Below are 24725 nucleotides of genomic sequence, written 5' to 3' on the forward strand. Positions count from 1 at the left end.
TAGCTCGATTAGGACTACGAGAGCGTCGCTTTAAATAACGTCCCCCGTCCCTAACTTATTATTAATAATAATAATATTATACTCCTTATTTTATTTCTTATTTTATTGTTTATTATAGCTCCCGTTATACCTCTTATTATAGCTCCCGTTATACTTCTTATTATAGCTCTTATTATACTTCCCGTTATACTTCTTATTATAGCTCCTATTATATTTCTTATTATAGTTTTTAATAATAACTAGGTAGCGAACGCTTTACGAACTATTATTATTAATATATATAATACTCTACGCAACTTTAACTACCTCCTTTTTACTTATTATAATATTAATAAGGTTAACGGCCTTATTTTAAATAGTTAGCTAAGTATGCGTACGAAGCCTCTTTACTTTTTACTTATTAAGCGGACTATTATTACTAATTATTAAGCTTTAGAAGTATACGCTAGAGCTATTACTACTACTATTAGTATTACGTAGGTTATTCCCCCTACGTAACTAGATTTTAGTAATCTCTTAGCGACGTATTACTAAGGGTTATAATACTATATCTTTTTTTTAAGGATTGCGCTAGGCTAGATAAAAAGGGTTTTATAGTATTATTAATTAACTTATTTTCGGTAACCTTTTACTACGAACTTAACGTTTATTATCCTATTTTATATATACCCTTTTTTTATAGTATTCGAATTTATTAACTATTTTTACTACTTTTTTAAAATACTTAATAAGCTCTTACGTATTATACTTAGTAAGCTACTTAGCCTATTTAATAAGATAATATAATTTTCTTCCCTCGTTTTATATTATAATGATTTTTTTAACTTTTTAAACGTTTTACTTATTTTCTAACTCTAAGAGATTTACTATTTAGTTACTAACCGTTCGGCGATTTCCTTATAGCTTAAGTTAGGAAATTAGGAAAATATTATATATTTTCTAATACTATTTTAATAAATATACTTAGTAAGCTTATTTCCCTACCCTTTTAGTTATTACTATTTTAATATATCTTAGCGCTAGTTTATTATTTTTAAATCGTATATTCTTTATTAATAAGCCGACGACCTCTCTATAATTAAACTCCTTTAGGGTATATTTTCTATTATAATAAGCTACTTAGTTTTTAAAGGCTTATACTTACGCTTACGTAGCCTAGGCCCTAATCTCTTTAATTTTCTAAACCTTTTCTTAAACCCCCTAAATTATAGCTTTATAATTAAGTATATATTTAATATACCTAGGGTAGTAGCTATATAGTATTATATATAGGGATACTTTTATAATAGAGTATTAGTTATTATTATATATAAACTTAGCCTCTTTTAGCTACGCTACTTACTTATTTAGTAAGCCCTCGGTATAGATTTTTAAATAGTTTTTTAATATTTAATAAGTTCGGTCCGTTTAGCTATTTATTTATAAGTAATACGTAGTAAATAGTTAGTAATATATTACCTATTCTTTAGTAAACTCTTTTTAAAATACGTTTATAAAGAGCTTATCTTTATTTATAATAATACTTTTAAGTATACCGAACTTATATTCGACCTCTTAGTATAAAATACTTACTATTTATACTACGTTAAGTATTTTAATAGTAAGTAGGAACTTTGCGAACTTTATTATATAATAAATAATAACTAAGATATTATTATACTCTGCGCCGTTATTACGAGCGCTCGGTAATAGCCCCGTAATAAAGTTTATAAATATTTCTTAAAATAAATATAAGGGTAATAATAGTAACTATAGCTACTTATATAGCTTATATTTTAGGGTTATAACTCCTAAATAATACTTATAGTTCTTAATATATTTTTAAATATCTCGTTAAATATCTTCTTAATAGAACTTTTTTTAAATTAGCTTAAGAGTTTTCGTAGCTCTTATATAACCTATTCTATAATTATCGTAGTATTAGTAAAAGATTTCTATTTAAAAAGACTCTACTTAAGGAATAATAAGTCTTTTTTTAAAAAATAGTATACTTTATTTATTAAGCGAATATATTTTTAGTTCGCTAGCTATAGCGCAAACTCTTATTAATTATAATATATAGAACTCGTTTTTAACTTATAGTTTTTTAATAAGCTCTTTAGTTTTTAATAAGAAATAAGAAATAAATACCGTTTTACTTTTTATAAGCTCTTTTATAACGGGGCGTAAAATATACTATTTTAATATAATAACCTTAGCTCTATTTAACTCCTTTTTATCCTTATTAAACCGTTAACGAGCGTTTATTAATAACTCTTTTACTTTTTTACTTTAAGTTATTATAATAATAATTATTACTATTTTATTAGTACGCCCTATAATACGCTACTAATATAAGGGAGAGGATTCCCCGTTTTTAGAGCTAGTTAATATTTAGCTAGGATTACGAAGGGAGGCCTTAACTATTTAAACGTATACTTTAGTAGTATTATTTTATTTTTTTAAGCTAATTATCCTTTACCGGACGTTAGGTAGTAGTTTATTAATAAGACGTAGTTTCTAAGCTAGTATAGGGAGGACGTTTTTATAAAGTACTTCCTCTTTTATATAGTTTAGCTTTTTAAATAGACTATTTACTAAGTTCGTTTTCCTTAGCTAGTATTCTAAGTTAAAGTTAAATATTAATAGTTTATATACTTACCTCGCGAGCCTTTTTTAAAAGTCCCGCGCTAATACGCCGATTATTTTTTTAAGTACTTAGTAATCCGTTCAAATTATAAATTTTTATAAAAGGCCTTAAAAATAATAAGCCTAGTGCTCTAGCCTTTTTATTATAGTAAGTAGTTTTTATTAACTTATAATTTATTATTACTCCGTATTTATAAGCTTTTATAATTAATAAGTAACGGGTTACTATTCTCTATTAGCTTACTACGATAAAATTACCGTAATAGTTTTAATTAAAGCGTCGGTTTTTATTTATATAATACATTATAGGTTCTAATACGTAAGTACGGTTATTAAAGTAAAAGTAACCTTTAGCTAATTAAACGCCTCGTTTATTTCCTTAGTCTACTAGAAGTCCCTTATTTACCCCTTTTCTATTTTTAATCATACTATTATTAGTATAACGATACCTAAGTATTTAGTAATAAACTTCTAATAAAAATTATAAAACCCTAAGAATACTTAGATATCCCTAATAAACTCTAGCGCCTTTTAATTAGCGATTATTCGCACTCGCAATAAATTAATCTCGATTCTTTTTAGTATAATAATATAACTTAAGAACTCGACCCTCTTTTAATAGAACGAGTACTTTAATAGTTTAGTAAAAAGCCCGTATAAATATAAATATTAAAGGACCTTCTTAATATTCTCCATATATTACTCTTTTATTATTAAGTAGATTATTAAATTATCTATATATATTATATAGTAAATATCTAGCAAATTAATAAGCGCTTAGTAAATATATACTTAGAACGTTACGGGTACGTTCGTTAGCCTAAAAGGCATAATAATATACTTAAAATAACTATATTAGCTCCGGAATACTATTTTCTATCGGTCAACTTTTTTAATTTCAATATAATAATAAGTATCCCTAATATTTATTTTTAAGATCTATTTTACTCTGCAAAGCCTATTTAAGAGCTTATTAATAAGTAGTAGTAAGTATCGATTTTTTGTAATTATTTTATTTAGCCCGTAGTAATTTATATAAAAGCGTAGTATACTATCCTTTTTTAATATCAAAAGGATCGGTACCCTAACCTTACTAATTAAAAATATAATATAACCGTTCGCTAAGTTCTTAATAATATACGCGCGAAGCTTGTTAAGTTATTTCTTATTTAATAAATAAATAGGACTATAGAGTGGTTTAGTACTTAGAACTAGGTTAATAAAGTATTTTACCCCGCTATATAACTACGGTCCCTTTACTAACTACTTATCGAACGTTTTTATTTTTAATTAAAGTTTTAATAATAAACCCCTTTATAATTTAATCTCTATTACCCCCGTAATACTTCTTATAGTAGTAATATATAATATATACGCCCTCTCGTAATTCTTAATAATATTATAAGCTATTGCCTCTAATTTAATAACTAAAATAGGCTCGTACGACTATATATTTATTATTATATTAATATAAATACTCTCTTAGCCTATCGATAGTTATAATAGTAAGAGGTCTACTATTCCTTTATCCTTATTAACTATAGTAAATAGTTACTAAATCTTCCTTAGCTACTTATAGTAATTAATAAGTCTAGCACGTATAGCTTTAACGAGGTAATGCGGGATATTCTTATAAAGAATATAAAAAGTGAATATTCATATAGAAGCAAGAATATATAAATATAGGGGAAATAAGCGTATATAAAAGAGGTTTTTGTAGTAAAGAGAGTAATATAGTTGAATTACTATATGAGAAGTTGCTTGCTTAACGAAAGGTCTAGGTAGGCAAATACACGCCTATATATAGGCATAAAAACCTCCTACTAGAATATTCCATGCTTATTAATTATGATATAATTAATAAGCGTATACGTAAGTGAATGCGTAATCGTAGTACGTAATTCCGCCTCGAGTAAATTCCAGATTATTCAGTTACCTTCCAGTACTTTCCATTGCTCACGTAAGCTTATATAAGCAGTATTGCTTACATAATCAATACCTATAATAATCTACAGGAATCGTAGATTAATATGGTATATAGTTTGCTTACGTAATATTGACAATAAGGCGAATAATAAGGTAAACAAAGTTACCTTCGTAACAATAAGGAAGAGTATTAATTAATAAGCTTTCCCCTAGCTTACGGCTTTACTTTAAAAGTCCCTTAATAAAGGAGCTATAATAATAGCCGGGGTTAACCCTAAGTAAGTTACGAGCCTAGTACTAATAATATCTATTTCGGAGTATATATTTATATTAACTTTTACTAGCTTTTTAGTAATACCTCGTAAAACTATTACCCTACTTTGCGTAATTATTTTTATTAATACCCTCTTAATACTTAATATAAGCATATTAGGTATATTACTTATACTTACTCGTTTTTTAACGAGTCGACCTCTATAACTCTTAGCTTAGTAATAACCCGTTAGATAGTTATTAATATTAACTTCGATTAGGGGTACGTTAACTTATCGTCGCCCCTATTTCTTAACTTATTTTTTTAATACTTACTAAATATATAGCCTATTTTATTATATATAAAGTACTTAATATTACTACTACGACGCTTTTATAATAGCTTAGTACGAGTACTTTTATTATACGGCTTTTATAATATTACTCTTAGCGAGTTTTTAAAGCCTAGCCCCTTAGAGCTCTCCCTACTCTTTTTTTTATAAAAGGGGGATATTTAACGCAGTTATTTTAATAATAAATATAGCCTCTTTTTACCGTCCTTTTATAATTAGTCGCCGCCCTTTTACTAATTTAATAACTATAGTTTATTAGCTTTATAAGTTATATCGCGTACTCTCTTAATTAAAACTTTATAATAAATTAAATCGTCCTATAACTAGGATAGTAGTCTAAAAAAGAACTAATATACCTCTACCTTCGAATTCTCTATATTTTCTATACTTAAATTATAATAAATTGTTACGAAGGTAACTTTGTTTACCTTATTATTCGCCTTATTATCAATATTACGTAAGCAAACTATATACCGTATTAATCTACGATTTCTGTAGATTATTATAGGTATTGATTATGTAAGCAATACTGCTTATATAAGCTTACGTGAGCAATGGAAAGTACTGGAAGGTAACTGAATAATCTGGAATTTACTCGAGGCGGAATTACGTACTACGATTACGCATTCACTTACGTATACGCTTATTAATTATATCATAATTAATAAGCAATGGAATATTCTAGTAGGAGGTTTTTATGCCTATATATAGGCGTGTATTTGCCTACCTAGACCTTTCGTTAAGCAAGCAACTTCTTATATAGTAATTCAACTATATTACTCTCTTTACTACAAAACCTCTTTTATATACGCTTATATCCCCTATATTCATATATTCTTGCTTCTATATGAATATTCACTTTTTATATTCTTTATAAGAATATCCCGCATTACCTCGTTAAAGCTATACGTGCTAGATAAATCGCTAACTACTTAGCAAAGAACTAAGTAGGGGTCTAGCCCTCTTTTAGCCTCTTTATCCTTAGCTCTTTATAATATTCCCGTTTTTAAGTCTCGGGGTCTACGTATTATTAGTAAATAAATACTAAAAAGTCGCCCTAAGAGAGGGGATCCTAGAGGCTCTTTTTATAATTACGCTATTATATTTATAATAATAGGGATATTTTAAATAAGGCCTATTTAATATACTATTTTATAATACTTTTTATACAAAGCTTATTACTTACCTCTATAATAATAATTTAGTTTACTACTTAAGTACTTATAAACTTTTCTTTAATTAGTTTATAGTTATAAAAAGGAGGCTTTTTATATTCTCGTTAACTTAGATACGTCGCCGGCCGCTTAGTAAGTTATTAAACGAGCTCTTTATATCGACGCCGTTTTTAGTTTTAATTTTTAACTATTATTTCTATTATTTTATAAAAATAGGTTATTATTAAGCCTATAAGGTCTATTAAACTAACTATCTTAGTACTATTCGCGCCTTTATACGTACTTTAACCTCGTATATTTAGTAATTAGCTATTAATAAACGCCCTATTTATAATAAATAGGGTCTTCGGGGTATTAACGGGGTAACTAGCCCGTAAGGGTAATTTACCCTAATTATCTTTTTTATTTAGCTCTTTTATAAATATTAGTATTTAGGTAGGACTCGCCCTATAATAAGCTCGTTTTCTTAAATAGAATAGGGTTAAGTAGTCGACTCTAAATAGCTATAGCTCGTTAGTATTAACGGCTCTTTATTAATAGCTAAGCGTCGTTTTATTAACGTTCCGTTCGTTTCCGTAATTTATTATTACTTATACTAATTACTTTATAAGAATAAAAGCTTTAGAATTATAAAAGATTAGGCTATAAATACTTAATTAGCGAGGTTATAATATAAATATAGGTATATTATAAAACTAAAGCTTATAAAGTCCTTCGTAAGGGCTCTACTTCTTAAAAAGTTCTTTTATAATACGATCCGTATACTAGTTACTAAGTTATTAGCGTCCTATTACTAGCCGCATCCCGAATTTATTATAATATATAAATACTTTTATAATAACTTTATAATAATTATAAGCTTAGCTCTAATTTAAACCCCTATACTTTTATTAAAAAATTATTTCCTAGGGACTACGGTTTATTATATCCTTTTTTATAATATTATTTAACCCCTGTTACGTTCGTTAACCTTATTTTTAAATAAATTAATATTTTTTAAAAAAACTACCGATATTCCTAAATAAAAGCTTAATTATTAATAAAATTAGCTTAAGTAGTACCTCGCTTTATTAGTTAAGGCTTAGTTAAAAAATATCTAAGACTTACTAAACTTAAATAACCTTATTTCCTTATTAAATCCGTTACTTTTTATTAAGTCTATTTTTTTAATTAAAAAGTACGTTAAAATACGAAATACTACTTAAAATTAAGTATATAAAACGGCCTTAACTAAATATTAATAAAGACTTAAGGAGTTTATTTAATAATAAACTAAATAATTAAAAAATAAGATTATAATCGAACCCTTTATTAAAAACGCTCGAACTAAGTAATTAGTTAATTAAATTAAGTAATTAGTCGTTTTAATAAAACTAAAGGCCGTAATAATAAATTAAGTACGTCTTATTAAAAAATACGCCTTTTTTATTTAGTAAACCGTATTTAAAATAATCTCTTATTTATAAAAAGAGAGATTATACGAATTAATAAATTACTAAATCTCGTTTATAATTACTTACGAAATCTTAGAAAATACGAAAAAAGAGCTTATTAATTCTTTAAACTACTCCCTTTATATTATAATTAAGGTTTTTAAATGAAAATACGTACTAAATAACTCTAATTTATTTATAATTATAAAAAAGGAATTTAATATAATTATAAATAAAATAAACTCTAGTGTTAACTTATTAATTTAAATTAAAAACTTCTTTTTAGCTTATTATTAAGTAACGTAGCTTAAGCTATTTAAAGTCTAAAGGACCCTTGCTTTAAAACCCTTTTTTTATATAATTATACCTCGCTTTATTTTAAACTAATTTAATTAAGAGCTCGTTAAGATTATTAAACTAAAATAAAAAAGAAAAGCGATCCTTAATATAGGGTATTATATTAAGATTTTTAACGACTTTTTATATAAAGAGGTAGTATATAGTAAGAGTTATAAATAAACTTTTATAATATTTATAATATTAATAAGTTATTTAGATTTCTTTAAGTAGAATAAAGCAATTTTTAACTTATTTATTAACTATTTTTATAAAAGGACTTATTATTAAAAGCTAATAAATTATATAAAAATAAAGCTTATTTTAATAAGTAAAACGAAGTTAAAATATATTTAGCTAGGTATTAATAACGCTTAAAAAATAATTTCTTATTTAAACTAAGAAAAGTATACTAACCTCCGTATTAATTTTATTTAAAAAGGCTAGATTTATTTAAAACCCCTTTTTAAATAGAGTAATAATAACTAAAGTCGTTTTAAAAAAATAATTAAAACCGGTAAGCTAAGTAATAAAAAGAATTTTAAAAGAACCTATTTTTTAAATATTATAGTTATAATTATTAACGTTAGTTTACTTTTTAAGCTAAGTATAAGAAGGAATAGGAATAGTAATTTTATTATCTTTTTTATCCCCTTTATTAACTTATACCTCTTTTTTAAAAATATAATTGTAAATAATTATAATACTATTTACATTGTTGATAATTAATCGCTTTTAAAGCCGGATTTTATTTAATAAAATAATAGTTTAGAAAATATAGATTTTAAAATAGCTTTTTATTTTATTATTATGAAAAAAACGAGGATTATATATAATATTTTTATAAAATTAAAGGGGCCTAAAGTAGAGTACCTTACTCTTTATAATATTAATTTTATTAAAAACTTCTATATAAACGTTATATTAAAAGCTCTTTTTTAAAGAATTAGTATTTAATACTTAGGTTTTAATTATACCCTTTAGTTTAGTAATAAATTTAGGAACGTTATTATTAAGTAGCTCGAAAAAAAGGTTAATCTAGTTTTTTTAAAATATAAGCCCTATTCGTCCTATTTTTTATTTAGAAATTAGTCTTTGCTTATTAATATAATTTTAATACGTAGTACTTAGTACTTACGTTCTTTATACTAATTAAAGAACGACTAATTAAATACGGCCTAGCTCTAGTACTTTAAATCTAAATATTTTATATTAATAATACTTAAAAAGCTCGTTTTAATTACTTAGGGGGTAAGGATTAAAAGACTAAGCTATTTAAAATATTAATACTATATAACTATTTATATAAAATAGGTTATTTTATAACGTACTTTAAAATAAAAAATAACCTAACCTTATTATAAGATCTTAAAAGACCTTTTTAATTACTTACTAGCTTATAAACGAAATAAATAGCTAATATTAATTAAAAATAAGTATTTAAGTAAAATCTTCGTCTTTTTATATATTATAAAAACTTATAATATAGTATTTAGGGTCTTATACTTTTTTAAATAATAAGTATATACGTAAAAGGGCGTAGTTATTTATAAAATCCGATAAAACGTAAAACGTATAGTAATTATAATTAATAATAAAACTCGTTTTTAAATATAAGTACGGGAGCTAAGAATAAATTTAAAAACTACTCCTCTATATATAAAAAAACTAAATAAAAGAGGGAAACGAGCTAACTAGGAAATTATTAATAAAATAATTAGTATAATATTAATAGCTAGCTTATTAAACGAACTCTAAATAAAAGCTATATTAGCTATAGCTTACTTATATAATATTAGCCCTAGGTAATATACTAATTAGCTATTATTAATTTAAATTAAAAAAGTTTAGTTTACTTATTATTTTAAATAATAATAATTAATAAATATATTAAAGCTCGCTCGTAATTTACGTTTTTATTAGGGGTAGACGTATAGATATAATTATAAAGCGTACCTTTTTAAAAAGAATTATAAACAAAGAATTAATAAAAGACGCTTTAAAATAAAATAGAGGGGATATATTAAGTACTTTATAAGTTATATACCGAACGCTTATAACTTATATAGGATTTAAATCCCCTCGCTTTTAAAAGTTATTATTATTTAAAATATAACGTTTAATAAGATAGCTTTTTATTTAAAAGATAATACTAAAACCGTAATTCGTTTATTTAAGTTAAGGGCCGTAATAAATAAGATTTAATAACTATTTATAATAATTAAACCTAAGCTCTAATTATTTAAAATTATAAATAAAGAGGAGGCTATATTAATTAATAATAAAGAGTAGCTATTATTACTTATACTTATTTTATAAAAAATAAATAAGGCTATAAAAAAACCTAGTTCGTTTCTAAATAAATAAGGTAAGTAGTTACTTATTCCTAAACTAATTCTAAATTTTAAAAGTCCGGAGTTAAATACGAACTTTACTTAGTTAATTAAGGTTATAAGCGAGGCTATTAAAAAAGTCGATCTTCTTATTAAAAAGATTAAAAACGTAATATATATATAAATAAATAAAAAAACTTTTTAAAGCTCTTATAAAAAAGATCCTTTTACTTAACTAAACCCTAATAAACCCCTTTAATAAATAAGCTTATATTAAGAAATAAGAATAATAAACGACCTAGTTAATAACTTTAATATAATTAGTATATATAGTTAAAAAGAGGACGAGTATACTAAATAAAGCCGGAAGTTAAAAAACTAATTACTAAAAGTATTTATTAAAAACCTAAGTTAACGAGAGCGACTTAAGTAATACTTTTTTTATATTTAAGTAAAAAGAGACTAAGACTCCTTTTTTAATACGTATATACTTAATTAGTAAAAAGTAATTAATAAGGTAACCTAGGGGTATCGGACGCTATATTACTACGTTTATATTATAATTAGTAAAACGAAGTATGTTTTATTAATTACGGTCTAATTTAATTAAATTTATACGGATTAATTAATTACCCCTTTAGGGAAGTAAAAGGATATTTTTAAAATACTAAAACTTTTAAAAAGTTAATTTATAAAGGTAGTATAGTTAGAAATTTAGAAACTAAAAGAAATAAATACTTAAAAAGTAGTTAGTAAAGCGTCGGTTACCTCTAAGTTAATACCCCTTAAATAAGTATTTAATTATAAGCTAGATAGCGATAATTACTTTAATTATTATAAAACGAGAATTTATATTAGGGAGGACTTTTGAAAATAATACTTTTTAAAAAAAACTTACGTAGCGACGCTAATTATTAAGACGTTTAGGGTAGTTATAACTATTATTACTTAATTCGATTTAAAAATCTATTAATATAATATCATAAACGCTTTTTTAAATATAATTAAAAAACTAAGTAACCCCCCTATTATTTATAAGCTTTTAAACGGTTTTTATAAATTAAGAATATATATTAAACTTAAATAGGCCCTATATAATACTTATAACGCTCTATTATTATAATATAAAGAGCTAGTATTAATCTTTAAAGATCTAGGTTTTTTATTTATAAATAAGGACCCGTACTTATTTTAAGATTTTATTAAAAAAGTCCTAGTTCTTTTTTATATAAATAATATCCTTATTTTTTATTATAAAAACTACGTTTACGAGGCTAGTTAAGTAACTAAGGGACTTAAAAAAAAGTATAAAATAAAAAACTAAGAACTAGTTTCGTAATATCTTAAGATAAGGGTCGTTTATAATTAACTAAATAAAAAGATCTACTTAGTTTATAATTAATATTTTAAAAAAGTAACTAAGAAGTTTAATCTTATTAACTTTACTATTTTTATAACCCCGTTATTAACGGTCCTAATTAAAAAAAACCTAAAGATTATATCCCTAAATAAGACTAAGTTTTTTAAAAAAAAGTTAGATTAATATTATATATAGTAATTATAATTTAGCTTAACGTTATTTTTATATACGCTCTATTTTCTTAGTTTTTCATAAACCCGTCTTATTAATATTATTTTATTATAAATTAGGTTATATAATACCTTTTTTATATATAATACTTAATAATATACTTCGGGATCTCGGGGACTAGCTAGGTATTATTAATTATAAGCGACGCTTTATTTATAAATAATAAAGAGACTCGAAAATCTTTATAGGGTTTTATAATCTCCTTTTTTAATAGCCTCGTTTAGTAAAAAATAGTTCGTTAAAATATAATAACTACGTTAATTATAAAAGCCGAATTATTAAACTTAGAATATAAAATTAAAAAGATACTCGCTCTTAAATACCTTTTTAAAAATATCTTATTTAAACTTAGTAATATATAAAAAGTATATTATAATAATCGTTAAATAATTAAACTCGTAATAAAAAAAAAGAACGTATTTTAACTCGCTTATATTACGTTAATATTTAGAATATATAGCTACGATAAGAGTATTTAAAAAGCTTATTTTAAATAATTTATATATTAATAAATAAAATACTAGTTAATAGTTTTATAAAGAACTTTTTTAGAGCGAAGTTCGAGTATTTTATATTGCTCTTAAATATAAGAAATATATAAGAGATAATTATACTAAATAAAAAAACGTTTAAAAAGTAATAAAACGGCCCGGGGGGCCTAGTTTTTAATTAAAAAACGTAGCTTATAGCTAGGGAGTATAAAATTATTTTAATAACCCCGTTAAGTTATTTAAAAAGAGGCTATTTATTTAGGAAAATAAGCGTATATTTATTTAAAAAAGACTTAAATATAGGCTATATACTTCAAAAGATATATAAATTAATAAGAATATTGATTTTAATTTAAATACTATTTATTTTTATAAGTAAAATAGCTAATATTATTACGTTTTTAATAAGTTTTTTTAATAACGCTTTTAATATAAAAAAAGTACTTATAAACGCCTCTCTTATTAGGGCCTTATTTATATAAACCCCCTTATTCTTATTTTTATTTAAAAAACCGTTATATTTAAAAGCCTTATATAATACTACTATTACGTAAGTTAAGGTCTATATATCGGGTTATAAATAATAAATAGAACGAGGACGGCTTAAAATATACTTTATAAAGTATAAGTAGTTTTATATTAATAGTTATAGTTATTATTAACTTTTTTATTACCTCCTACTTAAAATATAAGAACTTTATATTTAAAAACTATACATACCCCTTAAAAATAGGAGTATAACCCGACTTTTTATAAATTTAGTAGCGTTAGTATTTATTATTAATACGTAAATTTAGGAAATACGTACTATTTAAATAGTTATTAAGGGCGCTCTTAATATACCTAAGGTATTTATAACTAGACGGGGGAGGTAAAAGTACTACCTTATATTAAACTTTAGTATTAAGGATAGTATTAAAAAGATCCGCTATTAAGAATTAGTTCTATAAATAATAATAATTAAAAAAGTATTATATATATAGTTAACTACTCTATATTCTTTAAAAAAAAGGTAAGGGAGGGGGCTATAAACCTATTTTATTTCTTCAAATTTTTTAAAAAAAATTTTTTTTTTTTTTTTTTTTTTTAAAAAGAGGTAAAGGAGGGGGTTACAAACCTTCTTTATTTACGCTATTTTTTTAAAAAACGAGGACGTTTTTTTAATTTTTAAAAAAGAGCGAGAAAGGGGGTTATAAACCCTCTTTATTTTTATTACTTTTTTAAATAACTTATTTAGTTATAAAGCTATTATTTATTAAATAAAGTAATTAAATTAATATTAAATAAATAAAGGCTATATTATAATTAAAATATAAAATAAAAGAATATTACTTACTTATCTCGGGCTCGTAAAGGGGGCTAGGGGAGCTACTATTCTTTTTTAAAGCCGTAATTTTATATTTATATTTCTTAATCTCTCGTACTATAGTAATATAACTATAATTTTTAATTAATCGTTTTAATAATATTTAAATAAAAACGATATTATTAATAAAAATCCTTTTTTAATAAAATATACGTATAAGAACGCGGGTATAAAAGCGAAAAATAAGAGGATATATATATAATAATAATATAAATATAAATTAAAAAGAGAAGGAAAGTCGGTATTATAAATAGTAATAAGAAATTTATATATTTACTATTTTTAACTTATATGTTAATTATTTAACTAATAAAAGGCCGTCCCTCGGTTATACTTTTTATTAATAATATAGCCTTAAGATTACTTATAATAATAAATATAGAGGTTAATTTATAGCTAATTTACCCCTTATTTATAACTCTATATATAAACCGATTTATTTTATAATTCTTTTTATAAATAGATTTTTATATAGTAATATTTAGTTTTTTATTTTAAATAGACCTTTTTATAATAATATAGGTAGTTAAGTACGCTTTTTTTAAATATATATTTATTTAGGGGCGTATATTATAATAGCTTTAACTATTTATAAACTTATTATATATTATATAACCTCGGTTATATAATTACTAAGGCCTATTTCGTTCGTATTTTTTATATTAGAGCGAGCTTCGTACTTATTTCTTATTTCTAATAAATAACCGTTCTCTTTATATATATCGATGCCCCTACAGTGACTCTACGACACCCTTGATGTCATGGCGACAAGCTTGACCGGGTGTTCGACACCTGTCAGTGCATTGATTCTGCAATGGTATCCTTCGTGCTATTTGCAGATCTGTTGCATTTGTACGCTACTGGCTTTTCCATGCGCGCTCCACACAGTCATGCATGGCATAAAAAGGACATTGTTCTTGAGGATAATGTTGCGCGGCTTGCTTGCTTCCAGAAGATGGACGCGACAATGGAGTGTTCAGAGCTCGTCGCATCACGACACGCCATGATAAGGTGTCTTACCTCACCTTCCTAACTTCCCCTCCGATAAGACACGAGTGATGAGGAAAGTGGAGAGTGAGTGGTTCTCAATACCTAGGTAAGACATAACTTTCCATACAAGAACTTCCCGTTGGTCGCCATCTTGCCGAAATCACGAGCAAGTTGAACCACTTGCTTCTTTCATTAATCTCCATCCTCATCGGCGATCTCCTGTATTGGACTTGCCCTCCGTCACTCGAGCGGATGATCGGCTAGCTTGGCCACAAGAGCGAGCTTGCGTCGCCATTTCGCCATCAAAAGTGAGCAGCTGCTTCATTTCCGTCTCCGTCACGGGACATGCAATTCTCACCACAGCTCCTTCAGGTGCCCACCTAAACCTCGAGGGCTTCCTGCACCGTCCTCTTCTGCTCGGGAATCTTGTCCCAAAGCGTCTACAAACTCCCTACGAGACGTCTTTTCGAATTTGTTCATTTTGCCACTCCAATCACATGTCGCTTTCATGGCGTTGATTTCACGCTCAAGTTTGCAACGCGAAAGTCTCGTTTCGAGTACAACAAAGATATCATCCTCATACCACAGTATGCCCCGTCACCAAAAACGATCACATCTTCCTTTCCCCGGGTGCCTATCCCACCATTCCTCTTGGCCCTTTTCCCGGAAACCTCTGCGTCATCAAGATTCAGAACCCTTGCGCTTCGACTTGTGTACCCGACTTCTGCGGTCGAATTTCCCGGCTAGCACCGGTGCATGAGTCAGCTTTTCCATCCCGAGTTACATGGCGGTTTTGCATCAAAATCGCCATATTGAGTGTTGCGCGTGTAGTAAAAGAGTACAGCATATTGTGTGATTTCCTTTGAAAGCCTGATCCTGCTGGGGCCAATGTTTTGGAAGTATGAAGTTGGAAAGTGAAAAAGGGAAAAAGACCACCACATATCCCACCATTCAATTCACAATGGCCCTTGCTCCCCACCTTGCCCAGGAAATGGTCTCCCAGTCGTGATTCCCGTCGTTTCCCGTCGTGTCCACACCGAGAACCTTTGTCCCGAGGACATCAGGAAGCTTGTTCCAACTTCACACTCCTGTCGACTCGTCGAAGAGAGTTCCCATGAGACCTGTTCCACTTGGACAATACTCTTTCTCTTCAGCACGTACAGAACTACTAGTAGACGACATCTAGGAATTGCATGCGTTCTTTGACTGTGACCTTAAGACTATCAAGGAGAGTCCACCACGAGTACACACGGCCGGCGGGAGCAGGACGAGTTTGAATATCTTGGACAATGTGGTTCGCGTGATGTTGGATGTCGATCAAGCCGTTGATTGCTTCGCAAGGTGAGGGTTCAAAATTGGTGATGAGAAGCAACGAGTAGGAACCAAAGATTTGTGACCCGCGCCCTGTGTGTGTGTGTGGCTGAGGCACCCGGTTATGGCAGGACTTCGCCATCGCGTGGGAGAGTCAGCATACGGGACATGCGGCAGCAAAGACTAATTTTGTTTAGAATCGAACACCGGGTCGCACGGGCGAACGGACGTGTCTTCTGGCAATCTGCTGAAGACCATCATGATCAGCATTTATGTCAAGGAGAATAAGGGTAGGTTTTTTGAGGGGAAAGCTCGCAGATCCTTTCATGAATGAAGACGGCGATGCAAACAAAGACGCTGCCAACAATGAGCACGCGGAGGACAAGGCGTCGGGAAAATGCGGGCAGCGACAGCGAACTCAAAAGCCAGAAAATGGTGCTGAGCATCGGCATTGGAAACCATAAAATGCTACATACCTGCTTCTCTTGCCATACGATCTGAGCCTCATCATCATGACTCGTCACTGCCGCCGCACTTGTCGGCCTCCCGGGGCCATATAGGTCCTTCGCCTCCGTCTCCTCTTTTCTCCCCCCAGACGTGCCTCGTGAGGCACTCCCAGCACTTCTGGACCCAGAACCACCGGCCAATTGTTGTTGTTGTTGTTGTTGTTGTTACTGCAATAGTTTGCGCTGCTTCATCTTCTCCTTGGCAGATGCGGACGGCTGGAAATCTCGGCCCACCTTGGTTGGGTCTAGGACTGAGGGTCTCGCGAGATTTGAACTTGTGAGGGCCATATCCGAGCGCAATGGACGCTCAGATTATCATCCTGTCGTTGGCACCTCTTAGGTCAGATTTAAGGACGTGATCGTGTAGAGTCCGCGTATCTGCATCGAGAGGGATGTCCGTCGCTCGGGCGTTGCCAGCAGCGACATCGGGGTACTTTGCAGGTCCCGATCGGGTATAGTTGACAATATTGCCCTCGACAGCGAGATGAATGTCGCGGGAAGAGCAGGGAGCAGCTACGGGCGTGACGTAGTGTGTGTGGGGGAGGTTTTCGTAGAGGGTCGAAGGGTTCGTAGCGCGGGTGTAGTAAGGAGTCGATTGTGTGCGATGTAGATTGGTATGGCGGAACAGGAGGCTGTGTAATATGTCAAATATTTGGCTTCAAAGCAAAGACAGCATTACTTACAAATGTGAGTACGCTCGGGGGTCTTCTTATTTGTGCAGCTGGGTGATGATACGACAGGCTTTCGAATCCCGGTGAGCTGCTTCGGAAGGAGGTCAGTCAAGATGATGATGACGATTGCTGTTGGCGTACACGTCAGCAGGACAAACATACGGTTGGAACGAAGTGTAACAATAGTTCTGTTGGCACTGCAGCCCGGAGCCTCCGTTTCTCATCGAAGCCTTTTTGGTACTGTCGTTGTCCTATAGTGCTGTGAACCAGAGACCCATAGGGAACCGTGTGTTTCGAGTCTCTAAAGCCCCTGGTTTCTTTGTTTTGTTATCGTACTCGACGCGTATGCGAGCGGAAGGAGAATGAGTTGGGCAGGGCCCTCGACCCCGCTAAGGGAGGTAGATAGGTGAAAGAGTCGCTTGTGTAGCCTTGACCGCCTTTGAGGCCCACCTTGTCTGCCGACTGCTCAGAGAGCCAGAAATGGTGATGATGGTCAAGGCGGGAATTATAGCTAAGAGGAAAATTTAATTATGGAGACAAAATTTGGGAGAAGGATGTTGAATCTCGGGGTTCGAGAGGCTGAGGAAAGCCACGTGCCACGGTCGACTCAGTATTGATGTTCTTCACTCTCTCGACGCTCACAAGCGCTGGGTAAACGGGGTCCCAAATCATGCCGTTGGCCAAGGTTGATGCATTTCTGTATGTGTACCGAAGACGGAAATCTAGACAGAGACTTGAGCGAAGCTCCAAGAAAATCTTGGCCCAAAATTCCAACCGCCAGCAAGAGCTTAGCGGGAAGTGGTGGGTTAGACCCTCTTTGAGATATCATGACAGAAGATGAAAATACGAAATGCTCCCCTGAATCACAAGCCGCCGTGTGCGCTTGTTTGTTGCCCCTCATCTCCAGCCCTTTTCTTATCGTCCGCTTCTGTTCGACTGACATGTTCCACAAGGCACTCATATCTACAGCGAAAGCTATATCGTGAGCCATGGGCCAAGTTAAAGGCTCCTGAAGTATTCAGACGGTCGCTATATCCATGTCAATAGGTGAAAGCCACAGAGAAGAAGATCGCAAAGGTCAACTGCTCTTTGGGTCAAAAGGATGGATTACTGGAATCTGCCCCCTCCTAGAGGTGTACACCCTGCACTGTATAACCGATGCATCCAAGCTACTCCTCTGTTGCTTAGAACCTTCAATATCCCCAACTAACCTCCACCCGGAAGGACTCTGACAATCAATGTGTTGGTATACACGTCAACAGGGCGAGTCCACGATTCCCCCCGTTGGATCCAGTGCACATGGATGGTATAAGGCGGAGAGAGGTCGGTGATTGGCTGGATGTCGATGCCAAACTTGAGAATATCGCCCTTTGTAAGCTCTTTCGAAGTATGCAGAGGCAGTCCTAGAGAGGGATCATAGGTTCCGTGTAGTGAGCCGATGTCTTTGACGAATAGTTTCTGGTCGTTGTGTTAGTATTCAGCGTAAAAATGGTCGGAGTAGAGCATATACCTTGTGGTACCAACCGACCGTGGTTTAGTCTGCTCTCCATTCATGGCGAGGCTGTCAAAGTAGCAATTGTCGGCTTCTGCTCCAAGTTGTTAAATCGCTGCCTCGCTCGCGAGTGGGAGAAACGGCCATTTGCAACCGTCCGAGCACCTTCCGCGTCCTTCTTTCTACCGTCAATATAAATTGCGGGTTCGAGCTCTGAGTTCCGGCAAGAGTCATCTCCCTCATGGAGCGTCTTGGGCTTGACTTGTCTTTGGCGATGATCGTCTCTTCAATGAATCTCTTCGGCAACGGCATGGCCGTTTGTGCCTTCCGTGAGGTCGAAATCCTTCCACGTACTTGCAGTAAGGAAAGAATCCTGGGCTCCGCCCACCAACTTCCTTCCATACCATATTCGGAGGCGAATACGATGGTTCGACTTCGTACTAACCGAAGGTGTTTGCCCTGCTGAGCGTCACCATCGCTTCAAGCCAGGCACATACATCGCAACGCTGACCTCGTACCGGCCGAAAGGCTTTGCCCTGCTGAGCATCGCAATCGCTCCAAGCACATACACTGCTGTATTCTGTAAGATACGGGGCGTTCAATCGCTGTGCTGCCTTTGTACAGCGCACTGGGGCCCTAAAGTCAGCGGAGGCCCCAGAGGCTCTCGATACTATGTAACCGAGAGCTGTAGGTAGCATAAGTATCGAGAGCCGTGAGCTTCACTTCTACGACCATCCCTCCGGCTCCTTCATCCAGCAAGCTGCCGCTATCACTGCGACCGTCACCGAGGTTGGAAAGTGGGAGTACTACGACCGATTCTAACAAAGCTCGTTCGGCGTCGACTTCAAGCTCGTTGAGGTCTTTATTATCGTGATCTCTCAACCTTTAAAGACGAAGGATATTGTCAGTGTTGCACATATAAGTCTGACGTCCTAGAGATCGCTGCAAGGACACGCTGACTAACTGTTCTCTGTGTGCGTACTAGCACCACGCTTCATACGCAGAGACAGATCCATCCAAATCAAACTCCCAAACACATTGCCGACGAAACCGCGAGCCAATTCTACAGTGCTGGGCTCCAGACCCAAGCCAGTGCAGACGAGGCCGAAAGAGAATAGGAATGGCCACCTGGCACATCGAATAATGACCGGGGCGAGCTTTCTGTGGGAGAAAGTTACTGTTGTGAGTTTCCCTGTTGCACTTACGCCCAAAGCGATTGATATACTGACAGACAGTCTGCCATGCTCAGGCGTATGTTGCGAAACAGTCTACAAAGACCGCCGCTAGTGGAAAACGCGATGACGGCCAGCAGGCGGCAAAAGAAGTTGAGACGAAGTGGGGCAAGCAGCACGAGCGGCAGAAGCAGCAGAAGCGGCAGAAGCAGTACGGAACAAAAATACGCAGATTCAACCGAACCGATTGTGGGAGATCTCAACAGACTCTGGAGTTGAAATATTGACGGCAGAAGAGGGGATTCGGGATGTGGCCGGGCCATTGTAAACAAAGTAGGGGTCCCAGCAGTCGTCATACTCATCATCGTCTGCGGTCTCGAGGGAGCTCGCGTGCTGAGTACAAGGCTTGATGAAGCGACGAGGCTTCTCGTGCTGCTGTTGCTGCTGCTGCTGTGCTGTGGAAGAGCGGGCAACTTTGCCCGCAGGGCCAGCAAGGTTGCTGCCTCCGTTCTTGGAAACGACCATCTGTAGAGTCTTCTTCTCTCTCTGCTTGGTCTTCTGATCGACAGTCTGGTTGCTCTGCCCTTCACTTTCTCGCACATCCACACCCAGGAGAGGAAACATGAGCTCTGCTCACAACGTTGTTCTCGGGCACACATACGCAGTTCAGTACTACAATTATTCAGTCTTTGTTAGTATCCCTATTATAGGGTAGTTAGTTCGAACCGTAGTTAACGAAGAGATTAATTAAACTATATAAATATCTGCGTAGTAAATATAAAAAGGAGGTTCTAACCGTAGGTTAAGCTAGCTATAATAATCGTAAATAGGGCCCCTAATTAGCCCCTACGTAGTCGGCTATATACCGTAGTTAAATTAAACTTCTGATCTAATACTAACTTTCTCTTTTTTTTATTAATTTAACTACTACGGTTAGAGGTATAATTCGACCTCGGGCCCGTTTACTAAGTCGTCTCCTTTTCCCCCTTTTCTCTACTCTTTTTATATAACCTATCCCTTTATTCGTATAGTGACTTTTTTACTACTTACGAATTACTTTAATCCCTTATTTAGTATTACTTTTATAAAGGCGTCTACGAGGTTATCTTTACTATTAATCTAATAGATTTTAAGTATCTCGCGCCTTTCGTACGATTACCTAAGGGCTATAATATCGATTATAAGCCTCTTTTTTTTTATTATTCCTAATTTAATAAAGTATTCGTATAGCGAATAAGAATCGGTATAAATAACCGTTAGAATAAGTAAAAGGCTAATTCGATTAGTAATCTTCCTTAGCGTTATTAAAATCGTATAAAAGAGGTTAATATTATTAACTATACTATAAACCTCTAATACTAGCATACTTCTTATTACTTACTTACTTTTAGTTAATAAGTAATAGATTATATTACTATATATAATAAATTCGCTCTCGCTTATACTCTTATTAACTAGGATAATAATATACCCTAATTACGAAATAAGGTCGTTATTATTCGTAAATAACCTATCGACGAAGACGTAGAACTTACTAATTATAAAGTTAATCGGGTAATAAATAAGACCTTAATTAAGATTCGTTTACTACTACTTAAGCTACTTATTAAGTACCTCGACGTCTCGTTTAGTTAGATCTATAGCCTACGCTATTTTAATATAGTTAAAAGTCGCTTTAAGTTAATAAATACTCGTAATATATACCCCTCGCGCGAGCTTAGCTTTATACCGCTTTTTAACGTTAATTACGTTCGGATTAACGAGGTTAATCTTCTCGCCCTACCCCTTTTATTAAAAAACGACGGTTTCTTTTTTAATTATAAAAATCTTATTATTAAATACTAGGGGGGTATTTATTATAAGGACCTCTTTTAGCTTTGCTACGAAGCCCGCTTTTTAAAGCTCCTTATCCTCTTTCTTTATAAAGTTAATATCGGATAGGCCTAATATATCGTCGGTTTATATTTTAATAATCTTAAATTAGTCACTTTCGTACTCCGTAACTAATAAGTATAGGTCGTACGTAAAAGTAACTATTAATAGTTAATTAATATAAAAATCGTAGTAGGTAGCCCACTAATAAGTACCCAATTCTACGAGCCTATATAATAGCTTAAGCACTTTAATAATCGTACTTTCTAAGTACTTACTAGCCATTTCCTTTAGTAAATAGGCTAGGATTTTCCTTATGAGCCCTGTGGCCGATTAGGTATAGGCCTAGGTAATATTACGGCTCTAAATCTCGTATCCCTTCTTCCGTAATAATACTATTAATACTATTATTAATCGTTAGCTATAGCATTATATAATAAGCGATTATATAAGTAGCGTTGCCTTTTTAACGTCGCTATACCCCTAAATTACGTATCTAAACTTCTCGTATAACTAGGGTATTCCTTTCCTTTTAATCTTACGAACTATTCGTAATTTAAATATACGGAGGTTTATATATTTTTCTAAGTTATATAAGGTAAATCAATAGACCCCTCGATCGCAAAGAGTATTTACTTTAATAAGATCTAATCCCTTATACGGCTTTTTAGTAGTTATAATTACGCCTTCCTTACGTAGTTTAACTACTAGCTCGAAATCGGCTTTCTCTTTTACTATATAAAAAGTATTAATTACCTCGTCGCTAGTAATAAATTGCCGCGTTAGGGCTTACCGTCGTAATTTTTTACGACGTTTTGCTAGTAGTATTAGTGCCCTTTTAACAATTTCCTCTTCCTCGTCGTCTATTAGTACTACTACGACGATTTCGTCGAGGATAATTTCCTATACCTCTACCGCGGGTTATATAGTTTCCCCTAGCTCTTCTTCTTTTTATAAATTAGAAATTACCTTATTAAGATCTATATAGTACGGTTTAACTATTATAATTAATACTTCGAGTAGCTAGTCGCGATCTCTCGTAACTATATAAGAGCGCTCGTTAACGGAAATTAACTTATATAGCCTAGCCTACTATTAAGTAATTTCGCGCTATACTTATATATCCGAATTTAGTAATATATTTAAATTATCCCCTATATTAGGCCTATTGCGCGTAGTAATTACTTCGTTAACTTACTTTTTTATATTTACTTCGCGTAGTACTTATATTACTTTTTTAACTACTTAGGCTCGTTAGCTTATACCTAGTAACGGTAGTAAGGCTAAGGTCGTTTTTAAATATACTCTAAATACTAATAGCGTTAGTATAAGTCCGTTAGGCCCTATAGTATCGTTATAATATTTAAGTACTATCTAGAGGCATTTATTATTAGTAAAATCCGGATTTTCTTCTTTAATAATTCTAAACGCCCTTTTTACTTTTCTAATACTATAGTGCGCTTTAACGAGTACGACTTTTAGTTATATACCGTAGGCCGTCGCATTATCCTTAAATTATACTAACTTAAAGCTAGTACTAGCGTCGGTTCTAATACCGTCTAGCGGTCCCTAATATATATCGATCTAGCTTTTTTATAAGGCTACCTATACTATCTTTACTTATAAATCCCAGAGGAATTACCTTACTTAGAAAGATATAGCTATGTCGATTATATATAATACTAGTTAACTATTTAAATAGAAAATATCGACGACGATTTCCTAGTTAAAATTAAACTTATTACGTAATTTAAACTTAAATCTGCGTAGGCTCTGCGCATTTATCTAGTATTAGTAATATACTTTTATTAACTACTCTAGCGCCCCTATTTTAATATTATTATTACTTAATTACTTTAAGAGGTTATATAGCCTCGTAACTAACGGGTACCTAAATCTCTAGTATAATCTTCTAAGCTTACTTTTTGTTAAGTAATTAATTAACTTCGTATCGTTAATAAGCTTTATAAACGCATACCCCTATCGTTATTTAACTACTTCGAAGTACTTACCGCTAGAGATTCTATTCCTCGTATTATTAAATATAATACCTAGTCGATCTATATTTTTTAGATATAGGAGAAATAGGATATTAATAAGTAAAATATAAAAAGTTATCGTTCCGAAGTACGTCTTTACTTTTACTATACTTAGGGCGACGATTTCCTTACCTAAGCCGAAACTAATCCTTATAATACCTGCCGTTAACGTATTAAGTATTACTAGCGCAGTCTTTTATAGCGCTTAGAATTACCCTTTTCCTCTAATTAACTATTATAATACCCTAGTATCTAGGATAATCTTATAAAAATTGTCTAGGCCGTACTTTTTACTTACGTAGAATACTTATACGAGCTTAGTATTCGAGGGATCTAAGTAGTATAAAAAGGACCCCTCTAGCTACCCCTAGATTTACTTAGTACTATATTCCTTTTCTTTAGATATTAAAAAAGATAGCGTCTTCTCCTTAATTATTAAAAAAATAGGCTTTGGCCCTATTAAATTCGCCCTTTTAGCTACCTCTATATCCGTTATTTAAAGGACCTTCCCTTATTATTTATAAATAAAAGCCTACTTATTAAGAGCTTTTACTACTCTCTATTTATTTAGCCTCGTATATCCTCTAGAGGCTAACGGGGCAAAAAAAGAGTAGTTAATATCGTTAATTTCGTTATAATCTAATTCGTTAATATAGGGGGTAAAATCTTCCTTATTTTTTAAATCTCTTATAGGGGGTATATACTTTAGGCCGCTACTTTAGCTACCGTTACTAAGTTCTATACCCCCGGATCTACCCTTATATATAACGAGGAATTAGTTAAACTAA

General features: G+C 31.6%; 1 protein-coding gene across 1 annotated transcript; it reads right to left on the reverse strand.

The window, feature by feature from the left end:
* Window positions 1–16998: 16998 nt before the first annotated feature.
* CLUP02_18375 (FHA domain-containing protein) lies at window positions 16999–20650 on the reverse strand (the record flags this gene model as incomplete). The annotated part of the gene is made up of 7 exons (XM_049297277.1): window positions 16999–17204; window positions 17375–17491; window positions 18574–18820; window positions 18887–18923; window positions 19352–19434; window positions 19578–19737; window positions 20271–20650. 7 exons carry the CDS (start codon window positions 20648–20650, stop codon window positions 16999–17001), a joined length of 1230 nt encoding a protein of 409 aa, XP_049138501.1.
* Window positions 20651–24725: the final 4075 nt, after the last annotated feature.

The sequence above is a fragment of the Colletotrichum lupini genome, chromosome 11 (genome assembly GCF_023278565.1).
Source record: "Colletotrichum lupini chromosome 11, complete sequence".
Taxonomy (NCBI): domain Eukaryota; kingdom Fungi; phylum Ascomycota; class Sordariomycetes; order Glomerellales; family Glomerellaceae; genus Colletotrichum; species Colletotrichum lupini.